The sequence below is a fragment of the Pollicipes pollicipes genome, unplaced genomic scaffold (genome assembly GCF_011947565.3).
Source record: "Pollicipes pollicipes isolate AB1234 unplaced genomic scaffold, Ppol_2.1 Scaffold_2555;HRSCAF=2994_pilon_pilon_pilon, whole genome shotgun sequence".
NCBI classification, from domain to species: domain Eukaryota; kingdom Metazoa; phylum Arthropoda; class Thecostraca; order Pollicipedomorpha; family Pollicipedidae; genus Pollicipes; species Pollicipes pollicipes.
The window spans coordinates 16,032,040-16,050,366 of NW_023596136.1; the positions used below are offsets into that span (position 1 = coordinate 16,032,040).

General features: G+C 47.2%; 1 protein-coding gene across 3 annotated transcripts; it reads right to left on the reverse strand.

Moving 5' to 3' along the window:
- Positions 1-1,159: 1,159 nt before the first annotated feature.
- LOC119102357 (uncharacterized) lies at positions 1,160-17,887 on the reverse strand. Of its 3 annotated transcripts, XM_037225736.1 has the most exons (6): positions 17,637-17,887; positions 14,775-14,854; positions 14,163-14,220; positions 7,070-7,108; positions 5,684-5,791; positions 1,160-5,042 (listed from the first exon to the last, which is right to left on the reverse strand). In XM_037225736.1, the coding sequence occupies exon 6, from the start codon at positions 4,542-4,544 to the stop codon at positions 3,189-3,191; it is 1,356 nt and encodes a 451-aa protein (XP_037081631.1). In that variant the 5' UTR covers positions 4,545-5,042; positions 5,684-5,791; positions 7,070-7,108; positions 14,163-14,220; positions 14,775-14,854; positions 17,637-17,887; the 3' UTR covers positions 1,160-3,188. The 3 variants fall into 3 exon arrangements, with proteins under 3 accessions (XP_037081631.1, XP_037081624.1, XP_037081639.1); XM_037225729.1 differs by lacking the exon at positions 17,637-17,887 and having other exon boundaries at positions 14,775-15,054; XM_037225744.1 differs by lacking the exons at positions 14,163-14,220; positions 14,775-14,854; positions 17,637-17,887 and having other exon boundaries at positions 7,070-9,868.
- Positions 17,888-18,327: the final 440 nt, after the last annotated feature.

The window sequence follows — 18,327 nt, forward strand, 5'->3', positions numbered from 1 at the left end:
TTCTGAGCGCGGAGTACAGTGGTTCTTTGCAGGACAGCCAGGTTGCATGAACATATGGGGACATTACTGGCCCACAATGAAAAAGGTCATGAAGAAACAAAATAAACACCACCACCGACTTCGCAAATTGCAAATGGTCCAGAAACCAAATTAATAATAGTTGCAAATGTTGCAGAATATTGCAGCCTTTCATAATGCAAAATAAACATCAATGGACCCTGTGATTATCGCAAACACTCAAGGAAAAATGAATCCAATCAATGGTGAAATTTTGCAATTGCTTGAAAACTACAGGACGTTGCAACACCGTCTGGTGGTTAATAAAAGGAGATATATCCCTAGTACCGCCTCCATTGTTCACACAACGCACGGAAGCTTCCATAAAGATGATTTGAGAAATCACTGCAAAGGGTTGCTACATGTTGCAAAAACGCTTAACGACTGTACAAAGCCAAATAGCGCCCTGGAATCACATCCAGCCTACTCGTTAGTATAAGCCCTCCGAGATAAAACCATGCATAGCTGCAGTACTGCAAAAATGTCGCACATTGCAGGCAGCACACCACGTTGCAACACTACAGTGGTACGTGATATTTGGCAAACATCCATTGTTATGCTTTACATCAACTTATGTGATGATATAGTTATACGTGATGTAACTTTGTACAACTGAGGCTGCTGCACTCGCACAATTAATGCAATACAGACTAATCCAACCGGGATTAGAGCATACGAATCGTAGATGATTGAGCACTTGTCGATATTTCATGACAAGCCTTATTGCGACCCCATCCCTGGTGATGCCCAAATTCATAATGATATATAATTGATTTCTCAGTTATAAAAAATTTGGTACCGTGATTATGAATCTTGAAACGTGAGTCTTGCACAAAGAGAATAAAACGGATCCAGGAATCCAGGGAGGTAGCTAAAAAACAATACAACAGATTTATGGATTAAAATTGAATGCAGGCACGCACGCACGCACGCACGCACGCACGCACGCACGCACGCACGCACGCACGCACGCGCGCGCGCGCGCGCGCACGCACACACACACACACACACACACACACACACACACACACACACACACACACACACACACACACACACACACACACACACACACACACACACACACACACACCTGTTTGTAAGCCCTCCCAAGTGGGGACCGCGCTGGACTACTACCGAGTGGGGACCACTTACACACCTTAAACATGAGCTAGCGTTACGAAATTAACATCTTAGTGCTGCTGAACACCCGAAGAGTGCGATGGTAAGCATTTCGTAGGTCTAGCAATAAGGGATCAATATCCGTAGGATGCTGCGAAGCGGGGACCAGCTAACATGACGTCAAAGGTGCGTCATATGCCTTACACTTATCAAGCTAGGGACCGGTCTCCGCATTGTAAGGTGTATCTAAACTGCCTTCATTGATGACATGGAAAGAAAGGGAATTTGGGTGATAACGTCGGTTCAGTCACGTTGGCGAACCAACTGATAGAGAAATGGAACTTGGTTGCCGATGGTTTGCCTGCACATCCTTTGTGTTGGAAGGAGCCGTGATATTTATGTTGATGTGTTATATTATTTCATATTTGTATTATATTGTATTTCATTGTTATATACACACTATATTGCATTATATAATGCTATATTTGCATTTTATTGTAATATGTTATGTGATGCTCCTATTATGTTGCTATATTTGTATTATATTGTACTATATTATGTTATATTTGACGCATGGCAAGAGCTACACGCAACTTTTCGGTTTGCAAGAGATGATTTTCACTTCTTATGCCTACTCTTATGCTACATGTTATGCCTTGTTCTTGGTTGTCATTACAGTCCAAAATTATGTCTCTTCGTCTGTGTTCGAAATTTTTTCCAACAAGTTGACGCCAAAACTTCGTCAAGACAGGACGCATAACATTGTGTGCGAATTAAAAGTTGCGAAACTATGTGGTATTACATCACATTTAGGTGGTTGACTTCAAAGCATGAATAATGCGTAAAATGAGAACAGTACAAAAATCTGAACCTCCTTGCATTTTCCAACAATCCGAGTTCTTCCGCTGATGTATTTTCATTACCCCTGTCTTCGGTACCTGGCCGGTACCTGTCTGACCAGCCCACGGCATAGATGAAGAGCAATCACAATAGCAAATTACTGCTTTGGTTAGAGTGTCAGGCGACGCCATATGACCTCAGCAGGTGAGTGCGTCGTAAAGCCCCAATGAAGACGATGACGACAACCACGATCAATCGATAGTCCTGATCGACGATGATCGACGAGTCCAGATCGACGACGATCTGGGGCAGGTCAGGGCAGTCAGCTATGCGGGTCACAAAATCGGTTTCAAACTTCTTGACATAGGTCATTCACTGCACTCTGTAAGGCAATGTTGAGGTCTCCCGACGGGGGCTTTCTGCTATTCATTTTTGTTTTTTGTGTTATTTCCATATGGGGAGGGCAGGACGACCCAGCAAATCCATCAGTTCCGATAACGGTCCACCACAAACACTCTTTTGCAAAATATTCCTTAGTTTGTTTGCAAACGGGTCAAACAACCACACCGCAAAGCAGGGTTTGCAACATAACATAACAGAGGATCGAACGTCCGGAGCCTCTCGAGCTTGCAGGTAAAAGAACATTGCCACCGCAAGGCAGCGATTGCACACAACGCAGCAGGGGATCTAGATATGGAGCACTCTAAGCTTTCAGCTGAAACTACATTTCCATGGCACGCTTGTGCTTCTGGATCACATTGTATGCACAGAACTTAACATCCTTCCAGGAACGCCGGGACAGTGCAGACTCCTCCTTCAGTGCCGCTAGGCAGTCTGCCATTCCTGGGCACTTCAGAGAACCAATAAATGGCTTCATGCGCCTCTGTATAGCCTCCTTTTTTCTTTCAGTCCACAGCACGACCTTCCTTTTGGCTTTGGACCTTCTTTCACTAATCCTTGGCCCCCTGGGTGGTCTGTTTTCTGCTTCAGCTTGGGGATCGGAAGCCATCTCTTTAGCGTTCTTCACCTCCATCTCCACCCCCATGTCGTCAGGGGCAATACTGCTGGCGCAGTCCTTCATGTCGACACTGGGAGCGGGACCACCTTCGACGACATCGTCACTGCTGCGAATCCGCCGATCCCTTTGTCCATCGCGAGTAGTATTTTACTCACTTTGGCAGCATGCACCGTCTTTTCGGGAAGTCTATAGAACTGCCTGTGGACCCGTATGTCATGGCCCATAAAGCGGCCACGATATCCATTTCGGTCTCGCTCAGTTGCAGCACCTGCAGCATAGTGGCCACATGCTTTCTGTACTTCGTGGCTGTGATGTTGTTGACACGTGCCCTTCGCGCGAATGTCCGCACGCAGTCGCTGCCTATGAGCGTGCTCGCATCTGGGGCTGTGCTGTTGACGAAAATGTGTGGACAGTCGAGAGGGATCCCAACGTCTTTCCTCGCTGCGATCAGCTGATCAAGCGCCCCTCGCATTGTGGCTGTCAGCATGATGGGCACATCGCCTCCTTTTTTGCCCCGAACCACTACATGTCCCAGCGAATGGCATAGCTCTCGCTCTAAGGGAGACAGGTGCTGCAGGACATCTTCATTGAGAGTTTGGTCCCTTTCAGTGTATGATCTGACCGTAAGCCTTGACGCTTCTCCCGGCCTTCGCCGGTTAAACAAAATGATGGATGCCAACGCAGCCCCCGACAATTTAACATAGTTCTTGATAGAGCGTTCCTCTTCCAACAGCCGCTGAGCCTGTACCAACTCATCCTGCACCTCCTTCGTTACACTCTGAACATCCGCATTGAGGGGAAGGTCGACGGGCTTATTCCACTTCCTTTCTTGGAGAGTGGTAAGCGCACGAGAAGACACGTGTAGCTTCCAATCTCGTTGGTAGAGCAGGAGGAAATCGTCCGCAGCCGTCCTCAGGGTGGCGTCTTCGTAGGTGATCCCGCGCGTTTTCAGTACGCCCGCGCATTCACTGAGGGCATAACCAAGCCTGAGAGCAAGCGATGGGTTATGATATTTGCCCTCCTTCACACCGGCCAGGTTCTTGACCGCGCCTGCCACCTCCATGAACTTTGCGGGGTGAATAAACATCTCTAGAGCTGATCCTGGGCTTGGTGCATTCAGCTCCAGCAGCAGTCGTCCCAGCTGCCGCATTTGTTCTCTGATGTGTGCTTGTTGATAGCGCTCGTGGCCCAGTCTTGTGTAGAGACGGGCCCCGAACTCCATCATAAGGGCATCCTGCCTGCAAGTGGACGAAATACTATCGTCTCGCATCTTCGCCATCAGGTTTTCTAAGCCAGCCGCGGCATCTCTGTGGCACGGCAGCAAGGACCTTCCCTGGGACTGGACTCGGCCCCCAGAGGCAGTTTTCCCATGGGCGTGGCACCGATGCCGAAAGAGGCTGCATCGAGAAAAGAAACCGTGATATTTCCCACATGGCAGCATATCTTTCACGTTGACATTCATATTTTGGGGGTGGACGCCTCTTGGGGACGATCGTTCCTCGCCCATCTCGGAAAACAGCAGAGTTATGTTTGAAATTGCCGTTATGAATGGTGCCTTCCAGAGTAATTCTCCTCTCCCTTGATCCTTTTGGAAAGGCGAGCGCGTCAAGTACGTCGGGTTCTTGTTTATGCTTCCGGAAAAGATGGCACGCAAATGTTGTGTGCAGGGTATCGCAATAGGGACAAACGTTCCGCTTTAGGGATGGCTTTCTTTTTTTAGGAGATTTTTCAACAGAGACACTGTGTTCGCCGGAAGCCCTACTGCTGTTCTTGGCCACTACCTGGGCCTCATCCTGGTCCTCATTCTTGTCTTTGACTTCCTCCATATCCTGGTTCTCGTCCATATCCTTGGACTTGCCCTTGTCATCGTCCTCGTCCATGTCCTCGTCCATGCCCTGGTCCTCGTCCTCATCCGTGTCCGTTGCTGGCCGTGGGTCGGGGAGGTACGTAGGATCTTCATCTTCATCGTCATCAGGAATGAGGCCAGAAGCATCATTATCATGATCTGCGGACAGAGCGATCGCCATTGGTTACCTAGTGACGAGTATTAAGCAAAAACGAAAACAAAAAACCAGTACGTCGGAAGAGGGATCGTTCGGGTTACCCAACGATGCGCTACAGTGCCAGACCTATCGGAGTTGCGATTCTTAAACCGAGGGGACCGAGACACAATGCGCCGGTGGTCAGAGGCGAACCAGGGTACTTTTGGCCCCGAAGCCAACGCCTTAGCCAACTAACCCACATGGCCAAGTGGCTGTGTAACCAAGGGAACATCGATTCATGGGGCGTCGGTCTACTGACCCCGCTCGGTGCTAGGGTACGGGCAAGTGCGTGGTTGGCCACAGTTACTCTGTGATGCCTACTACATGGGATCACGTTGGTGCGTGTGTCCAATTCAGGGCCGTCGACCACCTGCTGTTCACCTGGTAAATACACCCGCGCCCCAAGTTTGCGCATCAAACTCCCAGCGGGATGTGCAACAATCGCCGGGTGCATCCACGTCGTCCGTGGAGCCTTGGTGCCTCCACGCACCATCCCATATCACGAACGGAGCGCGGCGACGAGGTCATATCGCGGCCACCAGCAGCCCACCATGGGGTATGGCGGTCCCATAGAGCACCTCAGTGCTGCGCAACGATTACTTACAGCCCTTGGTGCTTTCGGCGCCGCGTGGGGTTGCGCGCGCGCGCGCCTCGTCCATGTTCGTTGCTGGCTGTGGGCCGGGCACGAACGTCGAATCCTCATCATCGTCTTCTGCGAATAGACCAATGGTGGTTGGCTACCTGATGACCATTATTCAGGAAAAAATATAACAAAAAATCGTTGGCAGGCAGGACGTTCGGATTATTTAACAATGCACTAAAGTGCCGGACCTATCGGAGTAACGATTCTCATGCCGACGGGACCGAGACACAATGTGCTACTGGCCAGAAACAAAAAAGAGAAAACATGGGACATTGTGAGTTTGAGGCTTACTTATGTCACCGCGACCAGCCTGGCCGACAACAGATTCTAACATCAGCGTATTTGTCACGATGGCAATTGAAGAGAAAATTTGGCGCAGAAGCCATGTGATATTTAAGCGAGGTCAGGCCTGAGGCTCGGCGGGAGCCATTTAGCGATCTAACTACAGCTGGCGGTAGGGGGAGCGAATGGGTGCCCCGGCTGCGCCTCACCGCGGCCCGTGCGATGGGGAGATGGCTTAAGGACTTTCAAATTCGAAAACTTATATATGGTAATGCGTATGGCCGGTGTCGGCCATGCATGTAAATGCCCATGGCCATTCGCACGGCCATAACAGCTGTTGCTGTTGTGGGTCGACTGGCAGGCAACTACGTGCGTGACGCGCGACAACTGTCGACAACGGTCGACGCGTGACAACTGCGTCGCGCCGGAGAAGCACCAAGATGTGCTGTTTGTCTGGAGCCACTCAGCTCCAGATAAAAACAAAATCAGAAGCTAGCATCCCTATTGGCTTTGGACGCCGCTGTGGCCATAGATATCGGAACAATCGGACAAGCGAACGAACAATCGAAGGAAACCACCCACCGCGCACGGCGGACATACGCTGACACATTAACGGAATGTACATCATACGTGTCAGCGCAACACCATTCAAAGGTGTGTACCATTGCGCTCAGAATTAAACAAGAGAATACGTCTGTTTAAGCGTTGCTTCGCCTCATAGCTGGATTTCCGAAACACGGTCATTCAGTTACTTCAATTATCCGGCAAAATTGACCTTCAACCTAGCCTAGTGAGGTCAGTTCTTGACTTCGGAACAAAGGGCTGAAAAATCGCGAGACCACATTGAGACCAATCTACTATTGTTCGTCCGGATCTAACTTTCTTAGCTTGTCTAACTTTCTTGGCTTGAAAACGGAAGGGAGCGATAGCAACTTTTGCCTTTTTGTCGCCTTTTGGATTGGACTAGGTATACGGAATGGAATCAGTACCCTTCCGCCAGTCGTGCACCGCATTTCACATGATCTCGATTTCTTGAGCAGTTCGTGATCTTATGAGTAAATTTACCTGAAGCTGGTTTTCGTCTTGTAGTTTTCTGTCTCACCACTGAAAGAGGAAAACCAAAGATCATGATTTCTATGAACAGTTTCTTTCATGGACGGAACAAAAATGTTCGTAATGACTGGTATCTTGGAAGTACAAAAGAACCACTTTATAATTAACTAAAAGCAGGCAAAAAACAATGACGACACACAAGCTGCAAAACGTTACGAAACAAAGCAATGAGCAAATTTCCCGCGCAGAGCAGTTGGGATTTGCAGCAATGACAGATAGTCTATACCATGACACATTATGTTGTTAGGCGATATCTACCAATGATCAGTTTTAAACCCAGAGCACAATCACCCTTGGTTGCTACACCCACTCTCAAAGGGCATTGTGCGATCTGATGCTCTGAGCTTATGCTGCTGCTCACGCTTCATTCAATGCTTTAAGAAACGCTTTTTAGCCCATGTACCAACCTTTCTCAAAATATGACCGGATTAGGCTTGGAAGCACTCTTTCTCTCGAAACCCATGTAGGAACTCTGACATAAGTTGAGAAATGTGAGAATGTACGCCAATTAGGCAAGCAGAAGATAACTAGTGGCCAGGAGTTGCACACGGAAAAACTTGAGGGGTCCCGGAGTGGCCAGAAGGGGCCTTAAGAATAGTCAGAGAATTCTGTATTTGTAAAATCAAGCAAATAAACGTTGGCTCTTATTTTATACGATCATTTTCTCATGCGCGAGGAAAGAAAGCATTTAGGAGACCCCGGAGCACGCTGGAGACCCGCTTCATTACATTTCATGACGCTATTTTTATCATACAGTCATACCCTCGCCTAACGATCATAACACATCAGCATGGAAGACGTCAGGGCTGGTTGCTAGCATAGCCGAAAAGCCACGCCTTCCCAGGGCACGCGCATGGGTATACATAGCTCACGTGTCTTTGGTTGCACCACTGCAAGGCATGGGTAAGAGAACCGGGGATGAATAGGGGCAGGGGCTAAAACCTACATGTTTCTGAAAATTTAGCATTGGTCCTTTGAGCGTTCACTGGAAAAATAGTCCATTGACTACCATCTTTTGCTTGGTTGGGTAATCGGTCGCTGGACCGCTGGGCGCGTGGGTCGTAGGGTTTTCCACGGAGCGCATATTGGTCATGGGTTTTGTCGAGGTCTTTGGAAAAAAGGGGATCGGGCAGTCCGTTTGCCTCCCATCTCGGCACCGCCCATGTTCATTTTCAGGTAAGTATAACAATGTTTATATCGGTTTATTCATGCTCCGAAGAGCTATGCCAAGAAACGCGTAGACGAAGCACTCAAGTCATTCAGTCTTTCACTGAATGTCTTAAAAATCGGCACACGGCTGTCCAAACGAAACGCAATGCAGGAGTGCCATTCACTGATCAACCAACAAGGATCACTTGTTAGCTCGATGAGATTGGGACACTGTATGCTCTTACCTGAAGCCACTATACTTCTCCAGTATAAACATGCCATCTTTGCTAGAGATATGCTGAATAACTTCAAGCGGTATGATTGGTGCCTATAACAATGAGCACAAGCATTTGTAAAACACAACATATTTTGGTTGCCTTTTGACTGTACCAAACAGGTGGAGAAACATACGTTAAGCCGCGCGTATAGGAAACCAGACGTACGGAGTTCGATTCGCTGCCTGGTCCAGCCTTCCTGCCAGGGCAGACGCCATAAACTGGGAAGAGAAGGCCGACCACTGAATTGGGATTGCCTGCATCACAAGTCGGTGGGGAGCTAAAGTCGTCCACCGGTAACGTCAAGATTTCAAAAGATCAATCACACAAGACCCGTCAATCCTGTTCACGTGTCTGTTCACACATAAAATGCATGAATACAATATCATCAAGTCTGTTTACCAGAAATAGATCAGTTCCTGGAATGCCACCTTCTTGGCCGCCATGCTTTCTTCCATGAAGTGAATGCCACTTTCCATCACAAGCTAGCATTACATCACTTGGTCAACGGAATGGTATTAGAAGGGAACACTTTATTCATCGCAGGTCTCCAAATCGCAAGAGCAAATAATACAGATTAAGAGCAATGGCAAATGAATGTCTTTCTTAAAGATGAGTAGGAGACGGTAATAAAATGATGAGACGAATCCCACATTGCTTTTTATTTTTATGTCATAATTCTGCATGGTTTGCACGGGTGGCTTTGGGTTCATAGTACTTGCTAAGTATTGCTTGTCGCGTATACCCTGAACCCACCACCAAAATAGTGTCATGTTTGTTTTCATGCCAATCAGACCCACTGACCCTAGTGTTTAGGGCCAGTACACCGGTTATGTCATATCAGTAACACCTGACCAGCCCGAACGAAAGCCAGAAGCTTACTTAGTATGAAACAGAAGGTGTTTTAAAATGTTTTACTCGATCAACCCGCGCGCTTGCGTATGAAACAGAAGGCGTTTCAAAATGTTTTACTCGATCAACCCGCGCGCATGCTAAGCAGTCTAGGCCGTTTATCTTACAATTTTGTAAATTGACATGCGGAAAGAATGACCATTCAAAGCATCAATAATTATTAGCAAGGTGGTGAAATATTTGCATCTGTCTGTCGAATTTTTTTAACTGCTAATGCGTGCAAAGGATGAACTAAAAACACCTAAGATTAAATGTATATCATTCTTCAATTTTTGAACAGCACTTTTGAACAGCACACCGGAACCGACGATCAAAGGCCCGTTTGGAGGGTATAAGGGTCTACAGGACTGACTGTAAGTCACGTAAAGAATCGCGACCCGCAGGGTCCTGACTTGAAATACTACTCAGAGGTCCCCTTGCACCGTTTTAGGATCACCCCTCCCCCCCCCCCCCCCCTGAGACAATCGGCTCGAGACCACGAACACCGAACAGTCGGCTCCATGTCCGTCTGAGCCCTTGAGACCCATTTCCCAAGCAAAAACAAGGCCGGGGTTCGCGATTTGTAATGCTTGGGGTCCCTGGTACAATGACGGGCTTCTGTGTCGGTAAGGGGCCACCGTGTCGAACTGTGGAGGCAAGTGGCCCCGAGTCAGAGCGATTTTGAGGGGGCCCAAAGAGGGGCCGAAGGTTCGCTCGAGACCAAATATGGACTAAAGACCTATATAAGAGACCAAATACTAATATAAGATTAGAAGAGTCCGAAGGGCTGGCTGTAGGTCACATTAAGGACCCCCGCTCGTAGGGTCGTGATCTCAAATGTCAGTAAGATGATCTTTAGCACCGATGCGGGCCCCTGAGACAGAAAATTCCTCTATTGCGGTCAGAGATCGTGAACAACGAACAGTCAGCTCCGTGTTGGTCTGAGCTCAATAAGAAAAACATGTCTTCAATAACAAATGGGTCATATGAGGCGATTTGGGGGGGGGGGGGGTTACTATCAGGGTGCCCTATGTCAATCCTGTGCCCCTCCCCCTTACGAAACCCCTGGCTGCGCCCCCTGCTGCTCTCTATTGGTCAAAAGGTACACGTTAAGCTTTCAGTTTGTCATTTATCTAACAGAGTGTGCATATTTTCGTCTTATTTTGCTACTTCCTTTGCAGGCTACGCCCTTCATTTAGCTGCTCCCCAGCACTACCACAAATCACTACAGTCCACAAATTAGGGTAGGTTAAACTATGTTTTGCCTGAAATTGAGAACATAGAGGGTGGAAAGCATATGCAATATGCAAATTGTCAAAAGATTAATGAGTTAGGCCAGGTACCTAGTATATACTGTGTTATCCCATGGAAACTGAAGTAAAAACAAAAGATTTGCACCTCCAGGTTACAAAAGACTACTACATCAAGCAGCTGTGGAAGGGTCCAAGGAATGCAATGGTCGAAAAATTGAGTTTTGATGTTTTATTAACTGACAAATCATTCTGACATGAGGTGGTGTGAGCCGGCAGGAAAAGCTATTGACATGGAAGGCCACAAGCAGATCAGTCTGCAGATCACTATGCTTTTATGACCATGCTGGTCAAAGTTGCATTTATTCTAAAGTCATCAAGCACGCATTAATTGCAGTTTCCAAAAAGCATGGCTGTTCACATCTCGTGTGTTGATCTGCTGGTTGAAGGGCTTTAAGGTTTCCTGCCATCACTACTCGATATCAGGGTTCATGTTTCCTATTCCGTTAGGGAAGGGGGGGTTCTAGCCCCCCCCCCCCGAAATCTGGCTACAGGTGTCAACTACGAAAGGAAATGGCGCCAAGTTCGGAGAGGAATTGGTTTGTTGATGATCTTTGGGCTAGGCTTCATCATTTCACAAGTTTTAGGAACCCCCCCCCCCCCCCCAACAGCCCTCCCCCCTTACTCACTTTATGTACCTACGCCCCCACTCAGTGCATGCAGGTAAGGTGAGAATGGTGCACCCCATTGAGGGGCAAATAGGAACATGAGGTAAAAAGCAGGTGTAGGTGTTCCTGCCTACCTAACGTGAGAAAAAATCATTGCACACCATTCGCCCTGTTTAAGGCGGCACATATCGTAAATAATCTAAAAACAGGTAGAATCATGCTCCCACCTTCGAATTTCAAAATAACTACGATGGCGAGCTCCCGAGCGCCGCGCGCACCCCACCGTCTGGAATCCCCAGCGCCGTTTCTGTGCTGCGTAAATACAATATTTCTGCTTACCAAGAACTATACAAAATGTACGGGACCAAGGTAAACCATTCGTCGTGTTTAAGGCGGAACATATCGTAAATAATCTGAAAACAGGTAGAATCATGCTCCCACCCTCGAATTTTAATAAATACGATAGCGAGCTCCCGAGCGCCGCACGCACCGCACCGCACCGCCTCGACTCCCAAGCGCCGTTTCTGCGTTGTTGCGTAAGTACAATATTTCTGCTTATCAAGAACCATAAAAAATGTACGGGACCAAGGAAACAATTATAAAGCAATCAAAACAGTTTCTTATCGCGTTTAGGTACGTTTATGAAACACACAGGCCAGAATAGTCCAGAACATATCCTAAACTAGCCCAACCTAACCTAACCTGACTTAATCTAACCTGACCTGACCTAACCTAGCCAAACCTAACTCAGAATAGACCAGAACCTAAGCTAAGCTAAGCTAACATAGCATAACCTAACCTAACCTAACCTAACCTAACCTAACCTAACCTAACCTAACCTAACCTAACCTAACCTAACCTAACCCCACCTCACCTCACCTCACCTCACCTCACCTCACCTCACCTCACCTCACCTAACCTAACCTAACCTAACCTAACCTAACCTAACCTAACCTAACCTAACTAACCAAACCAAGCCTAACCTAACCTAACCTAACCTAACCTAACCTAACCTAACCTAACCTAACCTAACCTAACCTCCCCACCCTATATCCCCTTCAACCCAGCGTCCCATTGCCGTGCAGGTTCCATGCCATATATAGGTGCCGTATAGTGAGCTTTTATTTAGCCGCCATGTTCTCATTTTGCTTTACATGCCCCACCCAATCCCCCTGCAACCCATCGTCCCGTTGGCGTCTAGGATCAAATTTCATGGATTCTTGCTACCTTGGCCCGGTACATTTTTGTGGTTCTTGATGCTGCTTGATGCGCAGTAATGTTGTGACTGCGCGCAGTAATGGCGCCGGGGTCGCGACTGCTGTGTGTGTGCGGCGCTCGGGAGCTCGCCATCGTAATTATAAAAAAAATTTGAAGGTAAGAGCATGAATCTACCTGTTTTGTGATTATTTACGATCTGTCCTGCCTTAAACACAACAGATGGTGTACCATGATTTTTTCTAACGTTAGGTAGGAAAGTACACCCTGACCAAAAAGCATGCTGAACCCCCCCCCCCCCCCCCCCCCCACCTTTCCGTCGACAATTACAGGGGATGCAACGCTAAGACGGCCACGCAACCACCAAGTTGGAAGAATTTGCACTGCCCCACATAACGCTGCGCACCTAAATACGAGTAACCTCATACACCCAGTCAGGGGTGCGTGAGAACAGATACAGTAGAAGGCACGCTTGCCCCTTCCTTCTTCATATCTACAGAGCTTTCAACGTTAAAACTGCCGCACCGCCATCAAGTTGAAAGAATTTCCCCCTGTCCCTGACACTGCGGTGCACCCGAGTACGAGAAACTTCATGTACTTAAAAAACAGAGCCTCCAGTACAGAACATCATGCAGTTATCAGTACTCACCATATCGTGACAGCCCACAGGAACACCACTAAATACCACGCAGTTGTATCCCACGTCCCTCGATCGCGCGACGCCACACCAACCGAGCGACGCGACACCTCCACGGCATTCCAACTCGCGGCCAAGGTCTGCCATAACAATCAGTAGTGATGGGTGTGCATGTGCTCTGCCGAACCACATGATTGTTAATGTTTGGTCATTATTAAACGTCTTAAGGCATATAAAAATAACTATTGTTTATCATCTAGTCACTTCAGTCAATTCTGTCATGTCAAATCAACACTACATGGGGCGTTCAGGGTGACAGCAAGATCAGCACACCTCTTTTCAAAGATGACGTCACACATTTCAGTCGAAAGGCGAGAAACTTCTGCGGCGGATTTGTGTAAGTCGACCTAAGTCACGTGACCATGAAACATACACTTGACGGACAAAACCTACCATGTAGGGACCTCTAAGGGATTGATACCAGACCAATATCTGGACGAAATTAGCGTTTTCCAATGGTTTGCAAAATGAGGACCGATTTTCGGCTCCCACCTTGAAAACGGTCCTCACCTTGCGTGAGTGTAGCGGACTTCGGTCCCCACTTAGGAGGGTTTACAAGCACACACACACACACACGCACGCACGCACGCACGCACGCACGCACGCACGCACGCACGCACGCACGCACGCACGCACGCACGCACGCACGCACGCACACACACACACACACACACACACACACACACACACACACACACACACACACACACACACACACACACACACACACACAGGCCTGTTCACGCAGATGCAGACAAAACCTGTGACAAGACCCATCATATCAGGTGACATATAGCAGCTATACTACACCTAAGCAACATGACACATTAAAAAATATATAACCAACAGCCATTAGTATGCACACACTAGAGATGCTGGGTATAGTCCAGTAAAACTTACCTCAGAATTCCAGTAGGGCATTGAAGTTTACCAGCAGCTCTGTTCAGCAAAGTAAGGTCTGAAGAAATTAAAATACGTTAACAATCTGCATTTCAATCACAAACCCTCCCCAGTTGTTATTGTGCCCAAAATGTCTGAATTACTTTTGAGCAGAAATGCCATACAAATGTTTGAAAGTAAATGTAATTCAAGCAATTTGCACAATTTGCCCTGGCCTCAGCTGGGTACACAACTACACACATGCTCCGGGTTGGGTGCACTCAAATCATGTAAGCATCCCAGCTGTGGATGGATTTTTTTACAGACTAATATGATCACACGTGAATTAGCCACTATTTTACATTAGTTTTAAGAAATTCATCTGCAAAATAGCAATACTATTTTTTAAAACTTTGAAGGACAGAGGATTTATGAAAAACCAGGATACATATAATATATAAATTGCAAGATGACCGTGGCAGTCGAAGCGCCGCTAAAATGAAAGATACCCCATAACTGTAAAGAACATACAGCAACCTAGATCCCAAAAAAGAGGAACGTACTAAATAGCTATTGCAGCCTTCGCACGAGCACACGTTCCACGTCAGGAATCACTTGTCGCTAGGTACTCACCGATATGGATCTCCACTTGGCGCCTGGCGCTGTCGACTGCACGCGAACACGGGCCAAGTCATACAGGCGCCGCCTGAGCCCTAAAGTAGGCCAAGAGCCGCTGGCCCATTACGGGGAACAGAGGGGGACGCCGACTGATAAGAGCCCGCCAGCCTGCGCGGCGAGTCGTCCAGACGCAAACAGTTCGAGAAACACGACCCGTACACGACCCAAACACGACACGACTCGGGCACGGTAACGCAGCCAACCCAGGCATAACATGAAAAAGGCCATAAGCCCCCAATCACCACCACTCTGCGACTGCACTGCACGGCTCCGAACCACCGGGGGTCCGAAGTCTAGCATAAAATATGGCAGCAACGGCGCACATTTCACGACTAGCCGCAAGGTTCCCATGTTAAAATGACCTTCAGGCCCACGGCCTTCTAAATCTTGACCATATATATGCATGAAAAGTGCATAGAAATGTAGCTTGAACAATTCTCTTTCGATTTCCAAGGTCAAAAGTGTGCGCCGTGGCACTCATTTTCGAGCTATCAGGCAAAGCGCAGACCCATGTCGCGCCACGATGTCTAGGCGTGGGATCGAATCCCGCTGCCGCCAACTCTTTTCAGCAGAGTTGAGATGGAACACGGAGAATACGGCACGACGTGGTGATAGAACTAGTGCAACAAGAAAAGGGAACAATTAGGAACAGAAGAGGAGAGAGATAGAGAAGAGAGATAGAGAGAGAGAAGAGAGAGAGGAGAGAGAGTAGAGAGAAGAGAGAGAGAGAGAGAGAGAGGGAGAGGATATAGAGGAAGAGAGAGGAGAGAGAGAGAGGAGAAGCGAGAGGAATAGATAAAGAGAAGAGGAGAGAGAGACGAGAGAGAGAGAAGGTGAGAAGAGGGAGGAGAGGAGAGAGGAGAGAAAAAAGAAGGAGAGAGGAGAGAGAGAGAGAGGAGAGAGACGAGGGGAGAGAGAGAGAGAGGCGGAGAGAGGAGGAGAGGGGAGGAGAGAGCGGAGAGGAGGAGAGAAGAGGAGAGAGAGCGAGCAGAAGAGAGAGAGGAGAGAGAGAGCGCTCTCTCTCTCTCTCTCTCTCTCTCTCTCTCTTCTCTCTCTCTCTCTCTCTCCTCTCCCTCTCTCTCTCTCCTCTCCCTTCCCTCTCCCTCTTCTCCTCTCTCCCTCTCCTCTCTCCCTCCTCTCCCTCTCCTCTCTCCTCTTCCTCTCTCTCTTCTCCCTCTCCCTCTCCCTCTCCCTCTCCCTCTCCCTATCTCCCTCTCCCTCTCCCTTCTCCTCTCTCCCTCTCTCTCTCCTCTCCTCTCTCTCCCTCTCCCTCTCCTCTCTCCTCCCCTCTCCCTCTCCCTCTCCTCTCCCTCTCCCTCTCCCTCTCCCTCTCCTCTCTCTCTCTCTCTATCTCTCTAAAATTATATCTTATCTATATCTGATCTATATCTATATCTATATCTATATCTATATATATATGCATATTATGTATAGCCTGAAGATGTATCTGCTTTTCTGTGAAATGTGCTGCGAGCTATTACAAGGAATGCACATGAGATCTTTTTGTTTCTATCAAATATACCTCGCAGGCGTTATGCAGCCATCGGGCTACGTGCAACAGCCTATGGCTGGGGCGCATAGCGTTATTGCGCCTGACGCACGGAATCTATCGCGACGGTAGCGGTCCAAACCTGGCCGTCCAACGCGACCAGAGGTAGGACCAGGAGCTGTGTTAGGTTCTTTAGTTGTGATGCTGGCAGCCACTGCTGTAGGCCCGGCAATGCCGCATCAGGACCAGCACAGCAACGATAATATAGTAACATTACGAGCACCGCTGATTGGGAAGAAGTTGTGCTCAAAAGCAAGATGGTAAGCATTATAATGATAAGTGCCATAATGACGAGCTGTACTGCACAAAGGCCCTGATATGACATAATTTATAAAACTTCTTTGATAGATCTTGAAGAGCTTAAACACCTGACAGACCTATGGCCAAAGTAACCATGCTCCCTAAAACCATTTCCATGAGGGGTTTTTGGCATAAGGTGGATACAAACATTTTATCATTGGCTTCACCGAATAAACAAACCTGAAAAGTCTTGCTCTCACATCACAAAACCTGCAAAATAAATATTTGGAACTTCAATATGACATTATTTTTTATTCCTGATCAAGCCTTGTAATTTATAACTTTAACTTTCATCCATTGATCTCAGAGAAGGAAAGGTATACCTAAGCAGCTGAAGTGAAATGGGCCACTTAGACAAATTTAGAAGGTTCACCAGTATCTGAAACATATGCAGCCTTGGCTCAAGGCAATAGAAACTATCAATGGTCCTTAGATAAATAGATGAAATAGATGTAAATAGATGAACTAGTAAATAGATGAACTGAAACCAATAGACCTTGAACTATGCCCCAGTTATGCACATTTTTATACAAATACAGCATGCTGCCCTTTTCTAAACAGTGCATGCAGATAACTCCTTTGGTGAAATGTCATCAGGTATGTGCACAACATTGCATCATACCAAACATTTCTGTTACATTGTAGTGCCCTTCCTGTCTCAATAAACACATCTAATGCGATCACACAGCTGTGCTGAACTGACATAATTACTGGTTGGCCCATTTCATGGTTGGTAATGCCACTGGACAAAGGTTATCACTGATTATGTGAAATAGTCAAATGTCAATCAGACAACAATCTCAATTATCATGCATTAAATAATAACAAGACCCTTAGCTCCAACATAAATATACCTGAGCACGCCTTGGCCAATCACTTTGCATGCAGCATTCCACAAGCATCCAAGAGCTGGTAGCCTAAGCCACAACATTCATGACTGGGCAAGTTGTGCAGTGATGAATCATTACATTATCAGTTTTGCTGCAGAATGTTTAAATGAGCCATTATATGTAAACTGAGACATAATGCGACTTGGCAAAGAACAACACACATCTGATTAGCCCAGAGGCACCTGGAATTACTTGAACACAATCTGATCCTCCAACCATGATTCCCAATGCCGCACCACAATTCAAGTGTCCTGGGACATTAAAACAAATAAAATTATTACACATATGATACAAATGATACACATGATACCAATATGATTACACTTAATCGCCACAAACAAACCAAAGATGCCGCTGGCACAGCACTGCCAACTTTTGGTACAACATCCTAAATCTGGTGTTAATATCGATTCTGGTATACTTATAGTACTTGTCGATACCTACTAGTCCAAACTTTGGAGTACTCGGTGTTGTATTGCCCTGCCGAACCACGGCTCCGTTCCCGGGAGACGACCGCACAGGGAAGCAGTCTTCAACGACAGAAAGGGCCCCAATTACGGCTTCCATTCTCTTTTAATGCTGCTTGTTTAGGACGTTACCGAATTCTTAGAAATTATCTATTAGCGAAACTCAGCTTAAATAAAAAGGCAAATTGAACAAGTCTACAAAATTATTTCACTTCAAAACCAATAGGTCTGACCAAGGGAGAACAAGGCATACCTCTGTAGCTCTACACTCACATTTAAGTTTGATGAGGCCGTTCCGTAGA